At 48.8% G+C, this 19,143-nt stretch overlaps 3 protein-coding genes across 3 annotated transcripts; 2 read left to right on the top strand and 1 right to left on the bottom strand.

The window, feature by feature from the left end:
- Window positions 1-605: 605 nt before the first annotated feature.
- On the top strand, window positions 606-4,058 carry QC762_0028230 (uncharacterized protein). Its single transcript, XM_062883181.1, has 4 exons — window positions 606-1,798; window positions 1,877-2,827; window positions 2,935-3,769; window positions 3,827-4,058. The coding sequence occupies exons 1-3, from the start codon at window positions 1,308-1,310 to the stop codon at window positions 3,539-3,541; spliced, it is 2,049 nt and encodes a 682-aa protein (XP_062747435.1). The 5' UTR covers window positions 606-1,307; the 3' UTR covers window positions 3,542-3,769; window positions 3,827-4,058.
- A 279-nt stretch (window positions 4,059-4,337) lies between these two features.
- QC762_102020 (uncharacterized protein) lies at window positions 4,338-8,427 on the bottom strand. The gene is made up of 3 exons (XM_062884588.1): window positions 6,883-8,427; window positions 6,681-6,837; window positions 4,338-6,621 (listed from the first exon to the last, which is right to left on the bottom strand). Exons 1-3 carry the CDS (start codon window positions 7,098-7,100, stop codon window positions 4,645-4,647), a joined length of 2,352 nt encoding a protein of 783 aa, XP_062747434.1. The 5' UTR covers window positions 7,101-8,427; the 3' UTR covers window positions 4,338-4,644.
- Window positions 8,428-15,218: 6,791 nt separating this feature from the next.
- Window positions 15,219-19,137, top strand: QC762_102010 (uncharacterized protein). The gene is made up of 3 exons (XM_062884587.1): window positions 15,219-16,644; window positions 16,711-16,906; window positions 16,963-19,137. Exons 1-3 carry the CDS (start codon window positions 16,373-16,375, stop codon window positions 18,262-18,264), a joined length of 1,770 nt encoding a protein of 589 aa, XP_062747433.1. The 5' UTR covers window positions 15,219-16,372; the 3' UTR covers window positions 18,265-19,137.
- The last annotated feature ends 6 nt before the right edge of the window (window positions 19,138-19,143 follow it).

The following is a 19,143-nucleotide window of genomic DNA, read 5'->3' as shown; positions in this document are numbered from 1 at the left end:
TCTCGGTGTTAGCAGGTCGTATTTGTAAGGGCTGTATGTAGTCCGAGCCTTGGCGATGCAAGTCAGGGGTAATCAGAGTAGGGGACTTTTGGCTATTGTTGTTGCTGCTGCATGTTTGATCCAAGATCTGTTCAGTCAGCGACCCACATGTTCTTGGTTTCAATATTTGTTTCTTTTTTGTCTGTACACTGTGCCACATGTTGTGTTGCAGCCGATCCTCTGATGGACATCGTGGACCGGAGTTAACTGTGTTGGCGAGAGGCGGGATCGAAATGAAATATGTGACAATAGAGAGGCCAGTTGGTTGATCTTTTGGGGCCATATTCCGGGGCATGAGACACAACACGGGAAGCGTCCATGTGCTGGATTGTGCTGTGGAAGGATGATGTTCGGTGTAGTGACAGGCGAGGCTGGCAGGTGGCGTCTGTATGTATGGCTGGAAATGCAGAAGTTCCCGAACTCAAGCCGGAGAGTTTCATTTTCGTGACGTCGGTTACATTCGCGGCCACGATGCGGGGACCAATAGGTGGCTGTCTGGATGTAAGATCCCATACTGAAGGGTCCTAGAGGTACGATTCGAAGTACCCCCAAAGATGCCATCTCTTCTTTGGTGGATTGACATGGCTCTGGTCAGTGGTAGGCCCAGCTCTGGAGATACCATTGATAAGCCCCATCTAGAATGACGAGCGCCGAGTATGTCCCTTTTAGACACAAGCCAACCGATCTCGCGGGAGATGTAGGTACAATTAAGCTTAAGTCCGATCCATCTTGTGGTAACCATGAGCTACGGCCCAGAGTTCGGAGTTTATCATTGTCACAGGGACCGAAAAGGAAAGACGGAAGATGATGTAGGTGATGGGGAACTTCCCTAACCCTGTATCGAGAGGTTCGGAGGTTCTCCTTGTTCAAGGCAAAGATGGCTTGTCATCCGGGAGCAAGGCCGGCGGCTTCCCACAACATCATGTCTGTCCAAGACACAAGTAGGAAAGCTTGTTGCAACTCTGGTCACGAAAAATTGCAGGAGAAAAGTGGAAAGAGGGATCCTCGCGCCTGGTTGAGCGGGAATAATGTGGAAGGTGCCGCCACCCCTTGAGCAACCCAAAAGATGGAAGGCGGGCTGCCTGCTGAGATTGGACGTCGACCACGCTGACGCTTGAACTCCCGTTTCAACCAGACAACCACCACTCGAACTCATCTTATGCTATTATCGTGTTCATCTCTACAGGTGCCTGTAGAGTCCACCATTGTCAACAGCAATTAGTATAATAAGCCACCGCCATCCTTATCCACGTCTCGGAGATCTGATCATGGCCGCCCCGGACAGGAAGCAGTCTCCGCCATTGGACCGACACCTCGAGCGGCAGATCTTCACCACCGTCGACAATGTTCAGTACTTTGTTCATCCACAAAGACTGGGACGTGTCGGAAACGCATCGAAGCTACGAGACATCGTACCTGTAACTGGCTTGACTCTCGAACAATACCACGACGAGTCATGTATCTCAACTCTTGAGAGATTTGTCGTGGCTGATGATGTCTACACGACCGGATTCGGTCACAGGATTGTCACCATTGACCACCAGGACCCAACAGTTGACGCCAAAGCTGGCGCGGACAACAAGTTCCCACTACATGTGGTGCACGGCTTGATCCTTGAGGACTTGGAACATCCGGTGAGACCGGGGCCCTACTTCTTATACAACGAAGGGCTCCATCAAGCCTGGAGGCTCTATCCTGATAGCCTCCGTGCCTTCAACTTTGGTGTCTTTCCAAAAAGTCTTCACCAAGCTGAGAATAGGTATCTAGTTCCCCTAGTTTCCTAGATCCATCTATCGATATGACAAGAGCATTTGGCTGACATGAGGTGTTCAACTAGTGCATTTGGTCCTGTCACTGCTTTGTCTCAAGATGGACTTCACAAAGCCATAGCCGTGCCCAGCCGACTATACTACTCCGATCCTTCGCCCGAGAAGCCCCTGGCCGGTATGCGATTTGTTGTCGACGATTTTTTTCCAGTGGAGGGAGTAAAGACTACGTTATCAAGTGAATCATGGACGTCCTTCGTTCCCCCCTCCTCAAAAACGTGCCACCTCATCAAACACTTGATCGGGTTGGGAGCCATAATGGTTGGCAAAACCAAAGTATCGCAGTTTGGCATTTTACACTCGGCCTGGGTCGACGTTTCTAGCCCAAAGAATCCCCGTGCAGACGGCTATCAAGAGGCATTGGGAAGCTCGCCCGGTGCTGGCTCGGCGCTGGCTGGCTACAAGTGGATTGATTGCGCGGTTGGAATCGACACCCTTGGTGGCTTCATGGAAACAGCTGAATGGTATGGGCTTTTCGCCCTTCGTCTTAGCTCTTCCGGTGTACTTCTCGCTGAAACGGATATGCCCTCCATGCGACTGAGCGCCATTGCCTTCATGTCACGATCTCTGAAATCGGTCCAACAAGCTGCAGAAGCATCCATCAGTAGAATCGAAACCGCGTTAACACACAAGAACTCCTCCACACCGCCAACAAACATCGTTTACCTGGGCCACAGGTTTTCGAAACCAAATCTTGAATTATCTCTCCACTTAGCGAATCTCGTCGACATACCAACAGAGGAATTTGACATGGAAACAAGTTGGGAAACGCGATCACCACCAAAGGCCCCGTCTCAGGATCCGCTTCATACCTACATGGAAGACTGCGCATGGAAGGCCTACTGTCATGATTTTGGCCAGAGATATTACGAGTCTATGGATGACTATGCTTACAAGAATCCATCCGCTGAGACGAGAGATCTACTCAGGCTTTATTGGGATGATGCAGTTGAATCCGTCTGGTAAGTGGCCCGCGATAATTTTCTAATACCCTTGTCAAGTTTATTCATGAATCTATTCATGTCAGATTGCATCTCAGACCGTAGCTAACTCTTGGGAACGCGTCTAGGCGGGAAATGGATAATCTTTCAAACGAGGACCGGGAAAACTGCTATGCTCGGATAAGAGACTTTGCAGAGTGGTTTGATAAATCGATGGAGTCTCTTGAAGAGCCGATTGTGCTGCTGCCAACGGTGGCGGGCCAAGGTCCAAGGTCACGGGTCTATTCTCCCAGCAGCTACGCTCCGACAGCTCACCGTATGACAAACTGGGACGACACCCTGGCTGCCATTCTGGAACGCCCTCAGGTGATTCTGCCAGTGGGGAGAATATCCTTCTCTTCCGCTATCAGTCGCGCTACAGAAGCGCTACCCCTCTGCATTTCAATGATGAGTCGAAGAAACACGGATTTGGAACTTCTTGACTTTGTGACCAATATCATGGAGGGAAATAAGTTGCAGGTTGAGGTGGAGGTTGGGAAGGATGCTCTACCTCAGGCAAAGGAGACCTGGCAATTTTTTAAAGCGTCTGATTCGGATGGAGATGAGGAGGCATCGAGTGAGAAAGGTGGTGACAAAAGTCCGCCGCCTGGAGAATTGGATGGATCTGAGAGCGAGGGTTCGCCCGAAGATGATGAGCATTTAGGGATACAAATGTCGCTTGAAGAAGACCATTAAGAGAGGGAAGAAGTTCGAGAAAGGGAAGAAGCCTTAAAAAGGCGGGGGGTTGAGAGATATTGCTTGGACCGGGAAGTTTATTTTGTTTTCTGTAGGGAATAGCGCTGTGGCTTTATGAGTAGCGGTTTTGGCAATTATACAAGGGGTGTATTCAGGCAGGGAGGATGCTTAACTGCTGTCTAGAGCTTTGTCTATGTTCATCCGTGACGTGAGGGTGTCTGTTAAGGGGTGAGTATCCATGATTTATCCCGTGAATACTTGACCAGCTAGCTGAATTTGTTGAAGGCAGTAAAATACTGAACCGAAGGGGTGATATTTTACATGGTAGATACGCCTGGAATAACGAGCGAGTGGTGTCGCTGATTGAGTCATTAGGTCAAGCAGGATGTTGTGGAACTTGGTCAGGGTTGCACTTTTGAGGTTCTTTTCATCTCCATGTGCAAATATTACCCCCTTCCCGCAACATACCTATTGCAGCATCATCACGAATCTGTGAGTTCAATTCAAGGCGTCAATCACTTTGAGTTGCATGCAAACAGGTTTCACTCAAGAATCTCACAACAAGGTAAAAAAACAAACCCAGGCTTTTTCTTGGCTATCTCCCTGGGATCCAGCTCCCCCCAGTTCTCATTATCCTCATGATCCTCATAATTCCCTGCCGTCCATCATCAATCATGCCGTTTTCCTTGTATCTGTTAACGCCATGCCTTAAACCACCGCCATAAACCTGCTAACTCCTCGCTCGAAATCTCAAATGCGTGCTGATGTCTGATGACTCCCGTCCCCCCCCGCCCCCCCCCCCAACTCTGAAATCTCGAGTCCATGCCTTTTTGCTGTCCGGATATAAACCCCCTTATGCACAGCAGGAAAAATGCTAAATATGCTGTAAAACCTTCCAAATGACCCTGATGATGCCCTCAGACGGTGAAAGAGTTGACCAAGAAATTGGCCCCATATTTCTTTTTTTTTTGTTCTTTTTTTGCTTCTCACCTTTTTTTTTTTTTTTGCTGTTTTCTGATCCGTTAAAGACAGAGCCACACTTATCGAACAGCCCCCTTCCTCCTCCTTTCCTCGTGGACGACCTGGAATCAGACTGCTCACAATCACCGCCTAGAGTGGCCAGCAGGAACCAACTCCCAAATCTCACGCTCCTTGAGCTCCTCCCAGGCTTCGTAGTTGACCCGCTTGTCTGGAATCGGGTGGTCCAGGTCAAAGGGACGCAGCATAGGCGTGTTGAAGGACCAAATGCACTTCTCGACTCTTCCGTGAATCAAGGCATGAATCGACTTGTCACCCTGGTTCTGGTAGTAGCGCCTGAGGTCCCGTCCAAGGTGCCACATTCCGTTCTTTGAATAATCCTTTGGCCCGGGGAGACGCCGAATCTTCTCCCACTCCTTTGCAGCGGCGATCCTCTTCTGGGCCTCGGGATCGGTGATCTGCTTCGCGAGTCCGTTTCGACGGATATACTCCTCAAAGAGAGTCGTACTGGCTTCCTCTGACCACCGGAAATTGGCGTTAAAGCTTTCGGGAGGCTCACCGCCGCAGAGCTCGGTGTCTTCCCAGTCGGAGTTTGGGTGTTTGAAGGGATCCTCATGTTGAGGACCACCCTCCCGGTAATCAAACGCCTGCTCTGGCCAATTATGTTTCCACCGATAACGTGAGTAAGCGGCGGTGTTCCTGTGTAGGTTGGGTGGCTCGGGGGGGTACACCACCGGATCGGTCGGGGAGAAGTTCATAAACTTCAGCCAGATAGAATCGGCTATCTTGGCCGCCCCGAGAGCTGCCGTCAAGTGTCGACCTCGGGCCGGGTCAATGACATCAGTCAGTGACCCTTTCTTTATGTCCAGACCCTTGAGGTAATACCCAATAGCGCTTTGCTTCCAGCGGCGAAGGTCGCTGCTCTCCATGTCCCTGACGAAGGCGACCATCTTGCAGCCCCAACAATCATCGAGTTCGATTGCAAACAGGACGCGGGGCAGGAGTTTTTTGCAGCCTTGACATAAATACTGCCGACGCCAGCACCCGAAGGCGTTGTGGTTTTCAGCGTTACCGAGATAGAACGCTATACTGTTCGGGAGAGGGTAATCCGACGGCCTGAAGTCGTCGCCGCTGGTAGCTGCCATCAGATCATCGCAAAAGCGGTTCTGGGCTTCCTTCTTGATTTCGTCGTGCTTCTCCTTTCGGAGCTTTACGACACGGGCTGTGACTTGATCAAGGAAGGCTGGCTGGGCAACCCTAGAACTGCCGTGATTCTCTGCGATAATCTCGGAGCGAGCTGTGCGCTCGACTGTGCGCTGGAAGTCTTCTGGGAGCACGATACCGCTGGTCTCCCGCTTAAACGACAGCATAGCATCGCGCGCTTTCAAGGACCATAAGCAGTTCCAGCCGGGAAGACGACGGACGAAGCTGAAGAAAGAAGAGTTATCGCTCATCAAGTCCATCCCGATAGTATCCGCGTCGTCCCAACACTGCATCATAAGAGCTACCACGGCCTTTGGGGTGTGGAATGTGGGCTCGTTGTACGTAACACCAAAAGATCCAAGTCGTTCGCAAGTGTTGGGGCCGCGGAAGAAGAAAGGGCTGAAATCCAATCGTATATAGTGGATTGTAGCGTTACTCTCAGCATCCGTGGTCGCTGCTATGACGTCGATGCCCGTCTGGTCTTCATCACCCACCCAGGTTGCTGCTGTATCCGTAGAGATTAAGCTGGTGTCGGGCTCAGTCAATAGGGATGTGTCGTTGCTGCTCGTCTGGTCTTCGTCCTCCGTAGAGCTGCTGTCATCCGCACTGCTGTTACCGTTACTGTTCTTGCCACCGTTCTCTCCAACATGCTCACCCTCTATAGCGTTACTGGTGCGTAAGGCTTTGGCCTTGCCTTTGTTACGGGGCGTTCTCGGATGCTCCTTGATGATCTTGATCAATGCAGGGAGTTTGGCGACGTCGAGAAGGTCGCAACGCGAGATGGCCAAGCTCTCAAGGTTGGGCATGGAACTGATAACCAGACCCACCATGTTGACGTCTAAAAAGGGTAGCCGGTCAAGGACAACGTGTCGGAAACTCTGCGGAATGCTGACCATGACCTTGACTAGAAGAATGAGTTAGCTTGAATTTAGCTGAGGAAACATTGATATATCCTTACTAATATGAAGAGTCCTTCCGAAATCATCGAGATATGGCGTGCGACTCGGGGGCTTGGGGGAGGTTGGTGTGATGACCAGAATGTCGCTCCGTACACCAGCTCTCTTGATTTCTCCTCCGTCGTTGCCGAATTTGGGGAGATAAACATCAGCGAAATTCTCCCCGGTGGTGTAGTCCCAGCGTTCCTGACATAAGGTTAACACTGAATATAGGTTGAAGATGTTAGAGGTGAGGCACTAACCATGATTCGGTCGACGTATTGGCCGGCCTGTTTGCATGTGAAGGCCAATGCCGTGATATCGCGCACACTCGGATGCAAGAGATTGACGATCTCTCTGGCGAGATCAATCTGGGTGAGGAATCCAATTAGTGGGTTCGCATCGTTGGCGCCCACTTGCGTAGTGTCTTCAACCGAGATCATGTCAGGGTTGATCTATACAACAGTGTCAGTTCAGCAATTTTTGAAAAGGGAACTAGGACAAAACTTACGCCACCCAAAAACCCAGGAACTTTCGGGGCATTCTTGTTGCAGCTGTCACGAGCCTCAAACAACTCCAACAAGCCACTTCTCTCGTACTGGTTCCGAACTTCCTGCTTCTGCTCCGGCATGTAGTCAGGGAACACAGCAGGCAACATCTCACGGCGACCCTTCTCAAGAGCGGTGGCGAGCTCATACTTCACATGTTTGCCCTCGAGAGAAACCCAGGGACGATCGTAGTTAAAGTTCAGAGTTCCAGGCTTGTCAATGGGAGCACCCTGTGAAACTGTTAGCGTGGGTGCCGGCAAAGGATCAGAATTGAGAATTACATAAAGCTTTGACATCTCCCACGGCTTGGGGTATGAGGCAGACAGCTTTCCAGCAGAACTGGCAGAATCCTGGGCTTTCTTAGACTCATTGCTGAGCTTCCCATTGCCTCTGGGATGGCCAGAGCTGTTGGAGCCACCGTTGTTGGGGCTAAGTTTCTGGTAACCCTCTGGAAGCTCCAGCTGGGTAGCGCGTCTGGCGGCCTGGGCACTGGATTCGCCCTTTTGAGTGGCATTCTTTCGGCCCTTTTGTCTGCTGTTCTTCGATTTCGCCATGGTATCGACTTGGTGATGACTCGGCGATGTCTAGAGCGAAGAGTTTTGCGGCTGTTGTTGAGAATAGTGAGCTTTTACTGTCCTGAATTGAGGAGGGTGTGGATGAAAGTGAAGTGATGGATGGTAAGTGAACCCAAAAATCTCGGCAGGGAGAAGGAGAGGTGCCAAAGAAACAGAGAGAGGTGAAAAATTCAAAATGAGCGTAGACAAAAGAGCAAGATGGGTGGAGGGGGGATAAGTGAAGTGTATCAAAGGCTTCCAGCTAGAAGAGATGAGGAAAAACTTGATCAAGCCACCGCCACGGTACCCACAAAGGCGAACCGATAGTAGGAAGGAGCAGAGGGTGGTTGTGGCTGACCGGTAGAGGTAGTAGTGGCAAGGATGGTGGGAATAGGCAGGAAAAACGGTAGGTTTGAAGGAAAGATCTGGGGAAGGAAGTAGGTGAGGATGATACAACAGTGCCAGGTAGGGGTAAGGAGTGATGTGAAAGAGTGAAATTTTTGGAGTGAGCTGAGGAGAGAGGGTGGAATTTCTGAGGAGTATGAAGTGGGAGAGGGCAGCTTGTGATTATAGAAGTGAAGACGAAGATGTAGAGAAGGAGAAGAGTTGGGAAAGAATGGGAGGAGGAATATGTCGTTCGAATACAGGGTATTGGGTAACACCAGGAGAGGAGTACAAGGTAGGAACTTACCGGAGAGTGGTTGGTGCAAAGATTTTTGGCTGGTTGCTTGATGTAGATCAAGCAATGGTCTTTGCTGTGGTTTTGAATGGGAGAAGAAAGATGGGTGTTGAGAGGGAGGGAGGGCAAGACTTTATAACCTCTCGAGGAGAGAAGACGGCTGGGCCAGACCCACTGCGTCGAGTTCACCTGGGCCCTTCCGCAGTGAATAAACAAAGAAACAGGTATCTTGACGCTCACGCGCGCCTTATCAAGGTGGCTGGGAGAGATATCTAGATAATTCACCTTCAAGATAACCAGATAGACCCAGTTAGAATCGTTGAGATGTGCTCCCAGGAGTTCGGACAAAGGAGTCAGGGGCCACTAGGGGCTATGAGAGCAACGTAAAAACCCCAACTTATCAGATTACGTGTGAATCCAGCTCTGTAGAAGGGCAGAGATAGGTGGCCTGGTAAATAAAACATCGGGTGAATACATTGCAGAGATAGGGACTCCTCTATTCACTTCGATGTCGAGCCACCTGAGGCCATCAAACCTATCTCTGCTCCTACGTTGGTTCCCCACTCTTCGATGCTCCCAACAACCTGATAACAAACTCTGCACAGACTTTTCTTTCTGGCGCCGTCATCAGTCTCAGAGATCTAGGTTAAGATGGGCCCAACCGCTTTCAAACTCTACCCTTATCTCGCAGATGACCCAGGGTCCGGGACCGGCCGCCACAATTCCGGAGGGTCGAACCCGAGGAGTCATAAGCGGGGCCAGGATCGTTACCTGCCAGGCCGGTTCAGACTTGCCGGATGGGTTCAGACTATGGCATACTCTCACTAACGGAATGCCCCTTAGGGAAAGGAAGGAAATGGCATGATGCGGATAGCAAGATTGAAAAGAATATCTGTACGAACTGGAAAAAGGTATGGTAATGAAGTATATTTAGCTACTCTCCATGAACTGCTCAACTATCATCAACCAAGTGTTCTTCCTTGCGAACTGCGTTTGGCTGTCAATTCTCTCAGAGCAGCAGGCAATCGTTTACTTCGTGAGAACTACGTTTTATAGCTAGGTACCAATGCAGAGAAACAAACAACGGCATTGTGCAGTACTTACCATACAATAAGTTCAACCGCAAAGCACATCAAAACAACATTCTCTAAAGGTAGTATGCTATGATCAATGCCCCTGATATACTTTACTTATAGATATGGTCCGTGCTCGTGCTCAGGGGCGCCTGTTGACACAGACGTCCCTGTAGCAACCACAGCAGGCAACTTTCCATGCACCTAACCATCCAAAAACTATAAAGGAGGTATTCAAGAAGCAAACTATAGTGGGGATCGGGTAGTGTCCGATAGCAACCAAAGCACTGGCTAGCAACAAACAAATTGTCAATCACACACCCACCCCCTCAACCGAACAACCAAGCGATAGACAGATCACAAGGAATGAGCAGATTTCTGTTTGGGAGGGCCAAACCATAGAAACAAAGGCCGATAACGGGCTGCTACCCTATTGGTAAGACTTGCTCTGTTGTCCCACACACACACCACTACCTCTTAGTGGGAAACGTGAGAACTTGGGGCTCCCTATTTGTGGGTGTGCTTTTGCTCAGCCGTGAAGCAACTTTGCGGTGAAGTAAATGACCAAGCAAGGGCAGGAGAAGGTGATGTGAAAACAAGAGCTCGTGAATACTAGAACGAGTTGTGAGGGTGATGGCCGTCAAGAACGTCAAGAAGGTTTGGCTTTGCGGCGAAAAAGCAAATCACAACCCCAATCTTTGGCAAGCTCGTGAATATAGAACCCCGCTTCATGCCAATCAAGGAGAAGACAACGACAGCCCGTCTCCCCCCTCTCCCGTATTACTGGCGCCTTGAACGTTTCCTGCTACTCGAATTAGCTTCAATTCAAGACACCCAGCATTCTGATTTCAGGTCGCGTGCTGCCCATGACTGATAAAAAACGTAACCACTTGTCCCACCCTCACGCGGGAAATAACTGAGCGATATTTCCATCCATTGGACAAGACAAATCATGTATCACTTCTGGGCCGATGGCAACCTAGACTTGAGATCGACAGTTGCTGATCTAATGGTGAGACCTTCGACATCAAAGTCACGTGTGCGGGGCAAGGGTCGAATCAATCGTGGGCCGGATAACGAAAGAAAATGGAAGAATACACATGAACTGAGCTGAGACTGCAGGTACTCGCTTGTCTCTCCTCCTAGGTGCAGGAAAACTGTGCAGCAAGCCTGCATGAGCGTTGATGCGGCATGACAGACGAAAACTGAGAGGTCAGCTGTCTCCGAAGTTGTTGGCTTGGGGGGGATGAGATGGGATGAGCAAAATATGAGATCCCACAGGTTGTATCTCTTGTTCTCTTGTTGTTGGTGGCAAACGATGTATCAGAAGAAATAGTAGCTGTTGTTGAGTGGGAGCATGATTCGAGAGATCCAGTAAGTTGGGGGACACAATCACCGTGTAAGTCACCATTTGCACGGTACAAAAAATCACGGTGCAGACCTCGATCCCCAATATTTTGCCGGTCAGTAAATGAAGACGAGAATCAAACGTCAGTCACCTCATGTCACAATCTCAGAACGGAAATCGCGATTTCCTAAAAAGCAGCAGCACATACACCCCGCCGCCGAAGTCACCTCATGTGCAAGTTGGATGATTGGAGGGGTGGAAGGACGGATGATGAGGGGCATATTTCTACACTACCTTATGTGGGTGGTGTCTGAAGTGGGTGTATCACAAGATCTGGCCTTCAGAATCCTCGACCGTCTTGTTCTGACCCGATCATGACTGTTTGTTACTTTTGTTGACTGTTCCGGTCCGCGTTACATGCCCCGCGCCCCAACGCTGAAGATCTGCTTCTTTTTGTGGTTCTTTACCCTATCCAGCCTAGCGAGATTCCGGCATTGAAACATAAAATCATAACCTATACGCTCTTATCAGCACGATTTACACTATATGTCTGGTTGTGTTGTGTTGGGGCAACCGAGGGAAATTCTGGAGATTGAAGCTGGCCTGGTTTCCGAACCGAAGGCTGGCAGGAAGCGGTTGTGGGTTGATGGCGATGGCTACCAACATCACCAACCACTAGCTTAAGTGCGCTTGTACATAGTGTGAGATTGTGCAGGGCGGGAGGACTAGGTACGGATGGTGAGATGCATGTAGGGACCCGCTGGCCATCCTGAGGACGGATTTTGAGACACTTGCTCTCTTCGTCATCAAACAGTGGGGATGTTTCTCGTCGGCGTGTGAGCTATCGGAACCGATAAGGACAGGATTCAAAGGGTCGGTGAAGATGAGCCCGAAGCGCTTTGTTGAGATCGAGTCGCGGCCGGCTATGTTCGAGTCTGTTTAGGTCAACAATGCCGGAAGCAGATGCCGGGTCACCGAATCCCAGGACTCGCAGCTGCTGTCACCCAGGTATCAAGCACCAATAATTGTGGCTAGTACTGAGTCACCTCCAAGCACAAAAAGTAGTGTAGCAGTAGCCGTAGTGTCCTCGTGAAAAATAAAGCTCCGCTGTGCGTTGCAAACCGGACTTCCACAAAAATACGCTATTTTTTGGCAGCCTCACACGCCTTCGATGCTCGTGCGCCAGTTATTAAAGAAACTGTATTTTTACTTTTTAAATAAATTACCGGCAACCTTCAATGTACAAACATAATCTACATAGATATATAGCCCTATTTACCGCGATTCTTTTGTTTACATTAATTCTTCTGCGCGGATAATACGTGTGTTAAAATCGATAAAATACTTGAATTGACGGGATCCAATTATTTCTAGTTTTACTGGCCCGAGCGGTCTCGCTCGCCAAAAAAATCGTATTTTTGTGGAAGTCCGGTTTGCAACGCCCAGCGAGGCTTTGACGTAATTCTCGCGGCCGTAGTAGAAGCCCATCGGGATTAAAATCGCCAAACGGCACGCCTATTTCCTTTTTTTTCCGCAACACATTTGGCTGTGCTCAATCTATTTTCTTGCAAGTCGTGCCAGACGCCATATTCAACAGACGAATCAGATTTCCTGTAGCCGTCTGTTTTGGGTGATGTTGGAAAAGGGGAGTGGCACGGCTTCTGTTCGCGATCCACTGATGGCCACAAGAAGCTGTTCAGTTCAGACGCGGCCCCACCCGGGCAAGCTGCACGCTGCAAGCTTGTGTGCGACCATGAAGAATCATGCGCCCTTCGAGGTGGTTGCATGTGTGGAAACGCCCGGTGGTTTCTCTGAGTCTGAAGAACGACACTGGTTGGACAGAGGGGCTGCCAGTCAGGCCACGAGGAGGGGGCGGCGGCATGGCGTCGACATGAAGCTCGACTTTTGCCATCCTGTTGCTTGAGGATAGCCCAGAGGGTGTGAGGACCTCACTGGCCGATGAAATCTCGAAATCGAGCCGCCGTCGCGATGTCAGAAAAGCGGTCAAGGCGGTGATGGCCCTACCGTGGTAACCCCACGACTGACAAGACGCCACTGGAGCGGCTTCGGCTTGCCGATGTTGAGGCTGCTTTCCCCCCCCCCTTGAACCCCTGCTGTTGGCGTGGATATTGCTTGAACTCCATCGCTCGATTTGGCTGCCGAAGACAGGGGACGGAAAACCACAGAGAAAATATTGATAGGAATATCGGCCCAACTGAGCATCACAATGCATGGCCAACAATAAAGAGAAGAAGAAGCTACTTGTTATTGTTGTAGTCGTTAAGTGAGCTTACCACCCTATTACCCTACCAGCTACTTACGCTATATCCCGCTTTAGCATTAACACTTTATACATATGAAACATTCTAACTACCTAGTTTATTTATTTATTTTTCTAGTTTATTTTTTTTTAAAAAAAAATCTAACTTCATGTATATTATATAAATTGTTAGAAATAAAAGTTTTTTATTATACTTTACATATTATTGAACAATATCTGTATCTTTATTATATAATTGCGTATTGACAATAGAAAAAAGTCTAGGAAGTATATTATAAAAATGTATTTTAAAAGCTTTTATTATTCTGAAAAATATTTAAGAGAGTAAATTATTGTTTAAAAAAACCTAAAAAGTTTTCATATTTTCTATTTAAAGTCGTTACTTTGTTAATCATATTATTAATAAAGGTAATATCGAGAACTAAATTTTGAAATTTTTAAATATATTAATGTTTTGCCTGAAAATTAAATATTTATCTTAAAACAAAATAAATAGACTAATATTAAGCGAATTATCGGTATTTTGAAAACATTAATACTTTGTAAGTTAAATACTTTACTTTTTTAATTAGAATTATTAAGGTTTAATATTAAACTAATAGAGATAAAATAATATAATAAAAAATTAAAATATTAATAATTATAACAAAACTTTGTATTACGGAGTTTATCGTTTACGATTTAGAAAAATAAGTTTAGCTATAATCTAAAAATATATTATAGCCGCTAAATAATCTTTCTCCGTTTTTATTAAATTTATAACTATTTCTATTTAATAGTAATAGTTTCTGTTAAAATATTTTAAAGTATAAAAATGTAAAGATATATTTTATTATCTATTAATTAAATTCGTTAAAGATTTAATTTAAAATAATTAGTTAAAGTTTATATCATTAATATTACTATTTTGACAAACAATTATTAATGATTAATGATTATAACTTTAACGAAATTAACGAGTTTGAATAAAAATGTTATATTTATAAAACTTTTCTATACTTATAGTTTATATTTTTTTGATCAAAATAACTTTCAAAGATATCTAATAAAATTAAAGAGTATATAATATATATTAAAAAAATAATGAAATATTCAAAATAATTACTTTTATATGAAACGTATTATAAATATTTTTTGAATTCAATTTTTATATAAAACTATAATTATATTAAAATCATTTAAAATATATTTAAATTTTTACATAAAGTAAATATAAATTTCAGATTATTTTTCAACGGAACTTTGTAAATAAAATTAGTTTTAATAAATTAATAAAGTTTATATATAAAAGATAATAACAAATATTTTTTTTTAAAGTTAAACCAAAAATATCCAAAAAAATAAGTAATATAATTAATTAATAAAAAAGTAAAAATGAATCTTCATAATAAATTTATTATTATTATCGATATTATTAAACGTAAAAGCTAAAGTTAACAAAAACTTCAATGAGTTATAAAAATATGTAAATTTTTGACTTATATAATACTAAAGTATTTAATTTTATTTAATGTAAAAAGTAAATATCTATAATATAAATCCGTAGTATTAATAGTCTTATATAAAAAATGTAGATCTTACCCATGCGTAAATGCCTGGTGGCGCAATACCATCCACTTATTCGAGGTCAACGTCGAGATGCTTAAAGTGCCAAGTTCATCGATGCAGCGAATTTGAAACCAGTGTCCAGCCTTTCGGTCCCTGACCATGTGCGATGCGCGGCAGCAGTGGGGCCAAGGCTGTCAAGATGATCTGACGCTGGAGCATAAAAGTTTCTTTGCACCTCTCACATTCCAGAGCTGCTGCTTCACAACAATCAGAGGCTTCCGAGGTCATCACCAACAAGAGGCGCCAAGGCACTCCGACACCAGGAAGCTGCAGTGAGGGAGTGAGCCCCCTTTTAAGGAGTCGCTGAAATGTTTCGTCGAGGTTGTGGTGTCGTCCGAACGGGCAGATGTCATGTGGAGCAGCGCGAACGCCATCTGGGGCTTGAGCATGGGCTAGTGAAAAGGTGAGTGGGAATGGGTGGGGCCATGGTTGATTACGTTCTCATAACGTCGGCACCAAATTTTACGGGAGTGGAGCTCTGGCAGACGGCAAGCGGTAAACGCCCCGCTTTGCAACGTGCGAACCCTTCTTTTGTGATGGTCAAATTACAGGACCGCTATCGTTGACTTTTGAAGTGAAAACGGAGACAACTTGGCAGCTCTGACTGTTCTTGAGAGATACCCACCTACAGCGGAGGGACAAGAGGAAAATCTCTGTTTAGGCGGTGGGTGTTGACGGTGGAATAGGGGCTGGCTGACGAGGTGAGGTCGTGGATGGATGCCAGTGTCCAGACGCAAGGCCCTGATCGACAAGCCTGGGAGAACGGGACATGTTCAGGGAGGGATACCGCAACAGCAAGTCACCCCTTCAATGCGCAGGAGACTCTCTCAGGCGGTTCGTGATGCAAATCAGGCGGGTTCGATGGTGTCCTGCAGCGGGCTCCCTGGCACAGAAACGACATGTCGGTACTTGTCGCCAAAGTACCTCCTGCATACTGACCAGGACCCTAGAAGCGCACTGGCCAGTGAAGATGCAGCGAATGTGGACCATGGACCTTGAGAGCTCTTGGTGGCTGCAGTAGGCGCGTGTGCAAAGGGAAAAAAAGGGAAAACTGGATCCCTGTCTAATAACGGTTTGAAGCAATTTCGTGTCTCCCAGCAACTGAGCATCGTTTTGGATAAGACGGTGTGCCTTTCTTTGTCTGCCCAGCAGCTGGTCAGGGAGCGAGAGCAGCGAGAGGGCAAGGGTTGTCGCACAGTGTTGCTTCCGCTTTGGGTCTGGCCAGGGGAAACGGACCATTCACTGTGACTGGAGTCACTGGACCTGATGGGGGCGATTGGGGGGGGGGGACTGGGGGGTGAGAGAAGAGCGGACGGATCGCACAAGAGTCCTACCGTTTCCCTTCACAGAGCACGACCGACTGCCAGTTCCGAAATAAGTACCCCCAGGAACCATCACACGGCTCGCCTTTCCATTCTCCTCTCTCTCCTTCTCTCCTTCCACCCACCAGCCAACACCTCGACTCGACGAGTTTTTTCTGCCTCGTCCAGACCAGTGCAGGCCACGCGTGCTTAATATTTCTTGCGAAGTCTTCTCTCTCAGTGATACCCGATACCCATTTTTTCTTTTTTCTTGAGATACCCAGATACCCTGCTTTTTGCAACCACCCATCACACAATCAAAAATGGCCGACACAACAAAGCCCGTTGAGGTCCCTGCGACCACCGCTCCTGTCGCCGAGCCCGTTGTCGAGACGAAGCCCGCTGAGGCCACCCCCGCCGTTGCTGAGGTTTCCGAGACTGCTCCTGCTGTCGAGGCTACCCCTGCCGCCGCCACCGAGACTGAGGTCGCCGCTGAGGCTCCCGCTGCCGAGGCCGAGGAGGCCAAGAAGGAGGAGGTCAAGCCTGTTGAGGAGGGCCACCTCGAGCACAAGGGCCAGGGCGCCAACTTCCCCAAGTACGTTTCAGCATCACGCCAGACTCGACAGTTTTCGAGTCATCAGTGACTAACATCCTCGATTAGGAACTTCCTCTACACCAAGACCCTGTTCTGGTTTGGCTCTGAGCCCGTCAATGTCAAGGAGATCGCCAGCTTCAAGGCTGAGAAGGCCGCTGATGTCGCCCATCACGTTGCCTCGTGGGCTGCCGAGACCGGCAAGGGTCTCCTTTTCTACAGCGAGAAGGGTGACAAGGCTGCTCCCAACGGCGCTATCCAGCTTGTACGTCTGTTCAATGTCCGATTCAAAATGTTTCAAATCCTAACAAAAAATTACAGGCTGAGGCTACTGAGCCCGTTGTCGATGGCACCAACAAGTTCCACTTCTCTTCCAAGGGCCACAAGCACACCTTCAAGGCCCCCACTGCCGCTGACCGTGACAACTGGGTTGCCCAGCTGAAGGCCAAGATTGCCGAGGCCAAGGAGCTTGCTGCCACTGTCACCGAATCTGAGACCTACAAGAAGACCCTTGAGAGCTTCAAGCCTGCCCCCGTCAAGAAGGAGGAAAAGGCTGCTGAGCCCGCCGCTGAGGTTGCCCCTGCTGCCACCACTGAGGAGGCCGCCGCCGCCGTTGCCGAGGCTCCTGTTGAGGCCGCTGCCGTCGAGACCCCCAAGGAGGAGGTCAAGGAGGAGGAGAAGAACGAGGAGGTCAAGAAGGAGGAGCCCAAGCGTCGCTCCGCCAGCCGTAAGCGCACTTCCATCTTCGGCAGCCTCCTCGGCAAGAAGGAGGAGAAGAAGGCCGCCGAGCCTACTGCTGAGACTCCCGCTGCCACTGCTGAGGAGCCTGCCGCTACCGACGCCCCCGCTGTCACCGAGGCTCCTGCTGCTGAGGTTGCTCCCGCTGTTGAGGCTGCCACCGTTGCTGAGACCACCACCGAGGCTGCCCCTGCCACCACCGAGGCTGCGGCCACTGAGGCCAAGCCCGAGGAGAAGGCTGAGGAGAAGAAGGAGGAGGTCGCTGAGGCCCGCCCTGCTGTCCCTACCAAGCGCTCCAGCATCTTTGGCAGCCTCCCCTTCGGCAAGAAGAAGGCTGCTCCTGTTGCTGAGGCTCCCGTCAAGGAGACCCCTGCTGCCACCGAGGCCGTTGCCGAGACTGCCCCTGTGATCCCCGCCGTTGAGACCACCGAGCCCCTCTCTGCTGAGGTCTCTTCCCCTGCCAACGTTCCCACTGAGACCACTGAGGTTGCTGCTGCTCCTGCCGAGACCAACGGCGAGACCAGACCTGCCGTTAAGAGCGACAAGCGCAAGAGCTCTCTCCCCTTCGGCCTCGGCAAGAAGAAGGAGTCTGCTTCCTCTGACGAGGAGGGCGAGAAGGTCAAGTCCCCTTCTGCCTTCTCCAAGTTCCGCGCCACCATCAAGGGCAAGGGCAAGGCCGACAAGGTCGAGGAGAAGAAGGAGGAGACCCCTGCCGCCACCGAGGCTGTCGCCGAGGAGAAGGCTGAGGACAAGGCCGAGGAGAAGAAGGAGGAGGAGGCTGTCAAGCCTGCCGAGACCGCTGAGGTTGCTGCCCCCGTCGTTGCTGCCGAGGAGGAGAAGCCCAAGCCCGCCGAGGCCGCGCCTGTCGTCACCGCCACTGCTTAGAGAACGAGGCGTATTCCCCTCGAGCAATCTCAATGTCGGTGAAAGACGTATGGAAACGAAACCACGAAAACATAGAGCGAACATTCATGAATGACCACCGCATAATCATTCCATCACACGCAACCCCCCTTGCTGAGAGATATTTAATACACACAACACACCCCCTTATACCCTTGGGTTTTGTCGGAAACGGATCTGCATTTCAGAGTCAAGATACCCGTCAGGACTGAACCTCCATCTGGCTGTCAACAATCACGTGGTCCGTGGCACGCTTTCTTTGCCGTGGCCCTATTGCTCAGATAGGACTCGATCTTGATCACCTCCCGTCTTTTTTTTTTACTGCTTGCTTTGCTCGTTTTTGTTTTTGGCTTTGGTGTTTTCTCACTGGATGATGTTGCGCGCGCAGTCAGAGTTTTTCCTGTTATTTTCTCTTTTTGATACCCAAAGTATACCCCCCCTTTCGGTCCGCATCAAGTCAGTCGTCTGTTTATTGGCTTTTTTGGGTCATGCAAGGGAAGGCAAAGGAGGTTTGTGGGAGGGATGATGAGGTGGGCTAAAAAGGGGAGAGTGTGCACACACTACGGTGTGGTGGATTGCGTGAGTGGATTTGGTCTTGGTGTGGTTGTTGGTTTCGTGTTGGTGTGTGTGTGATGATGGGTGTACACGATGACGGATGAGCATGTGGTGTGGTGGTGGTGGTGGTGGTGGAGCGGAGAATTTATTCTGTCTCTTGTTTCTTACTGCGCTTTTGTGTCTGGGCTGTCTTGAATAAGGGGCGGCTTTGCGGGGGAGAGTGCAGGATGGGAATGGGAGTTTAAGAGTATGAACACTTTTTTAATAGCTAATTAATATACCTCTCGCGTGCTGAGTTCGTCTCTA

This window comes from Podospora pseudocomata (assembly GCF_035222375.1).
Source record: "Podospora pseudocomata strain CBS 415.72m chromosome 1 map unlocalized CBS415.72m_1.2, whole genome shotgun sequence".
Lineage (NCBI taxonomy): Eukaryota > Fungi > Ascomycota > Sordariomycetes > Sordariales > Podosporaceae > Podospora > Podospora pseudocomata.
Note: the sequence above shows the minus strand (reverse complement) of the source record. Positions and strands in the feature narration are given on the sequence as shown.

Coding starts and splice junctions, on each gene's coding strand:
- QC762_0028230 (XM_062883181.1), top strand. CDS start 1,308: ATGGCCGCCCCGGACAGGAAGCAGTCTCCGCCATTGGACCGACACCTC. Junction 1,799..1,876: donor CTTCACCAAGCTGAGAATAG/GTATCTAGTTCC, acceptor GTGTTCAACTAG/TGCATTTGGTCCTGTCACTG. Junction 2,828..2,934: donor GATGCAGTTGAATCCGTCTG/GTAAGTGGCCCG, acceptor GAACGCGTCTAG/GCGGGAAATGGATAATCTTT.
- QC762_102020 (XM_062884588.1), bottom strand. CDS start 7,100: ATGATCTCGGTTGAAGACACTACGCAAGTGGGCGCCAACGATGCGAAC. Junction 6,838..6,882: donor ACATCTTCAACCTATATTCA/GTGTTAACCTTA, acceptor ACCACCGGGGAG/AATTTCGCTGATGTTTATCT. Junction 6,622..6,680: donor CGGAAGGACTCTTCATATTA/GTAAGGATATAT, acceptor CTTCTAGTCAAG/GTCATGGTCAGCATTCCGCA.
- QC762_102010 (XM_062884587.1), top strand. CDS start 16,373: ATGGCCGACACAACAAAGCCCGTTGAGGTCCCTGCGACCACCGCTCCT. Junction 16,645..16,710: donor CAGGGCGCCAACTTCCCCAA/GTACGTTTCAGC, acceptor ATCCTCGATTAG/GAACTTCCTCTACACCAAGA. Junction 16,907..16,962: donor CCAACGGCGCTATCCAGCTT/GTACGTCTGTTC, acceptor AAAAAATTACAG/GCTGAGGCTACTGAGCCCGT.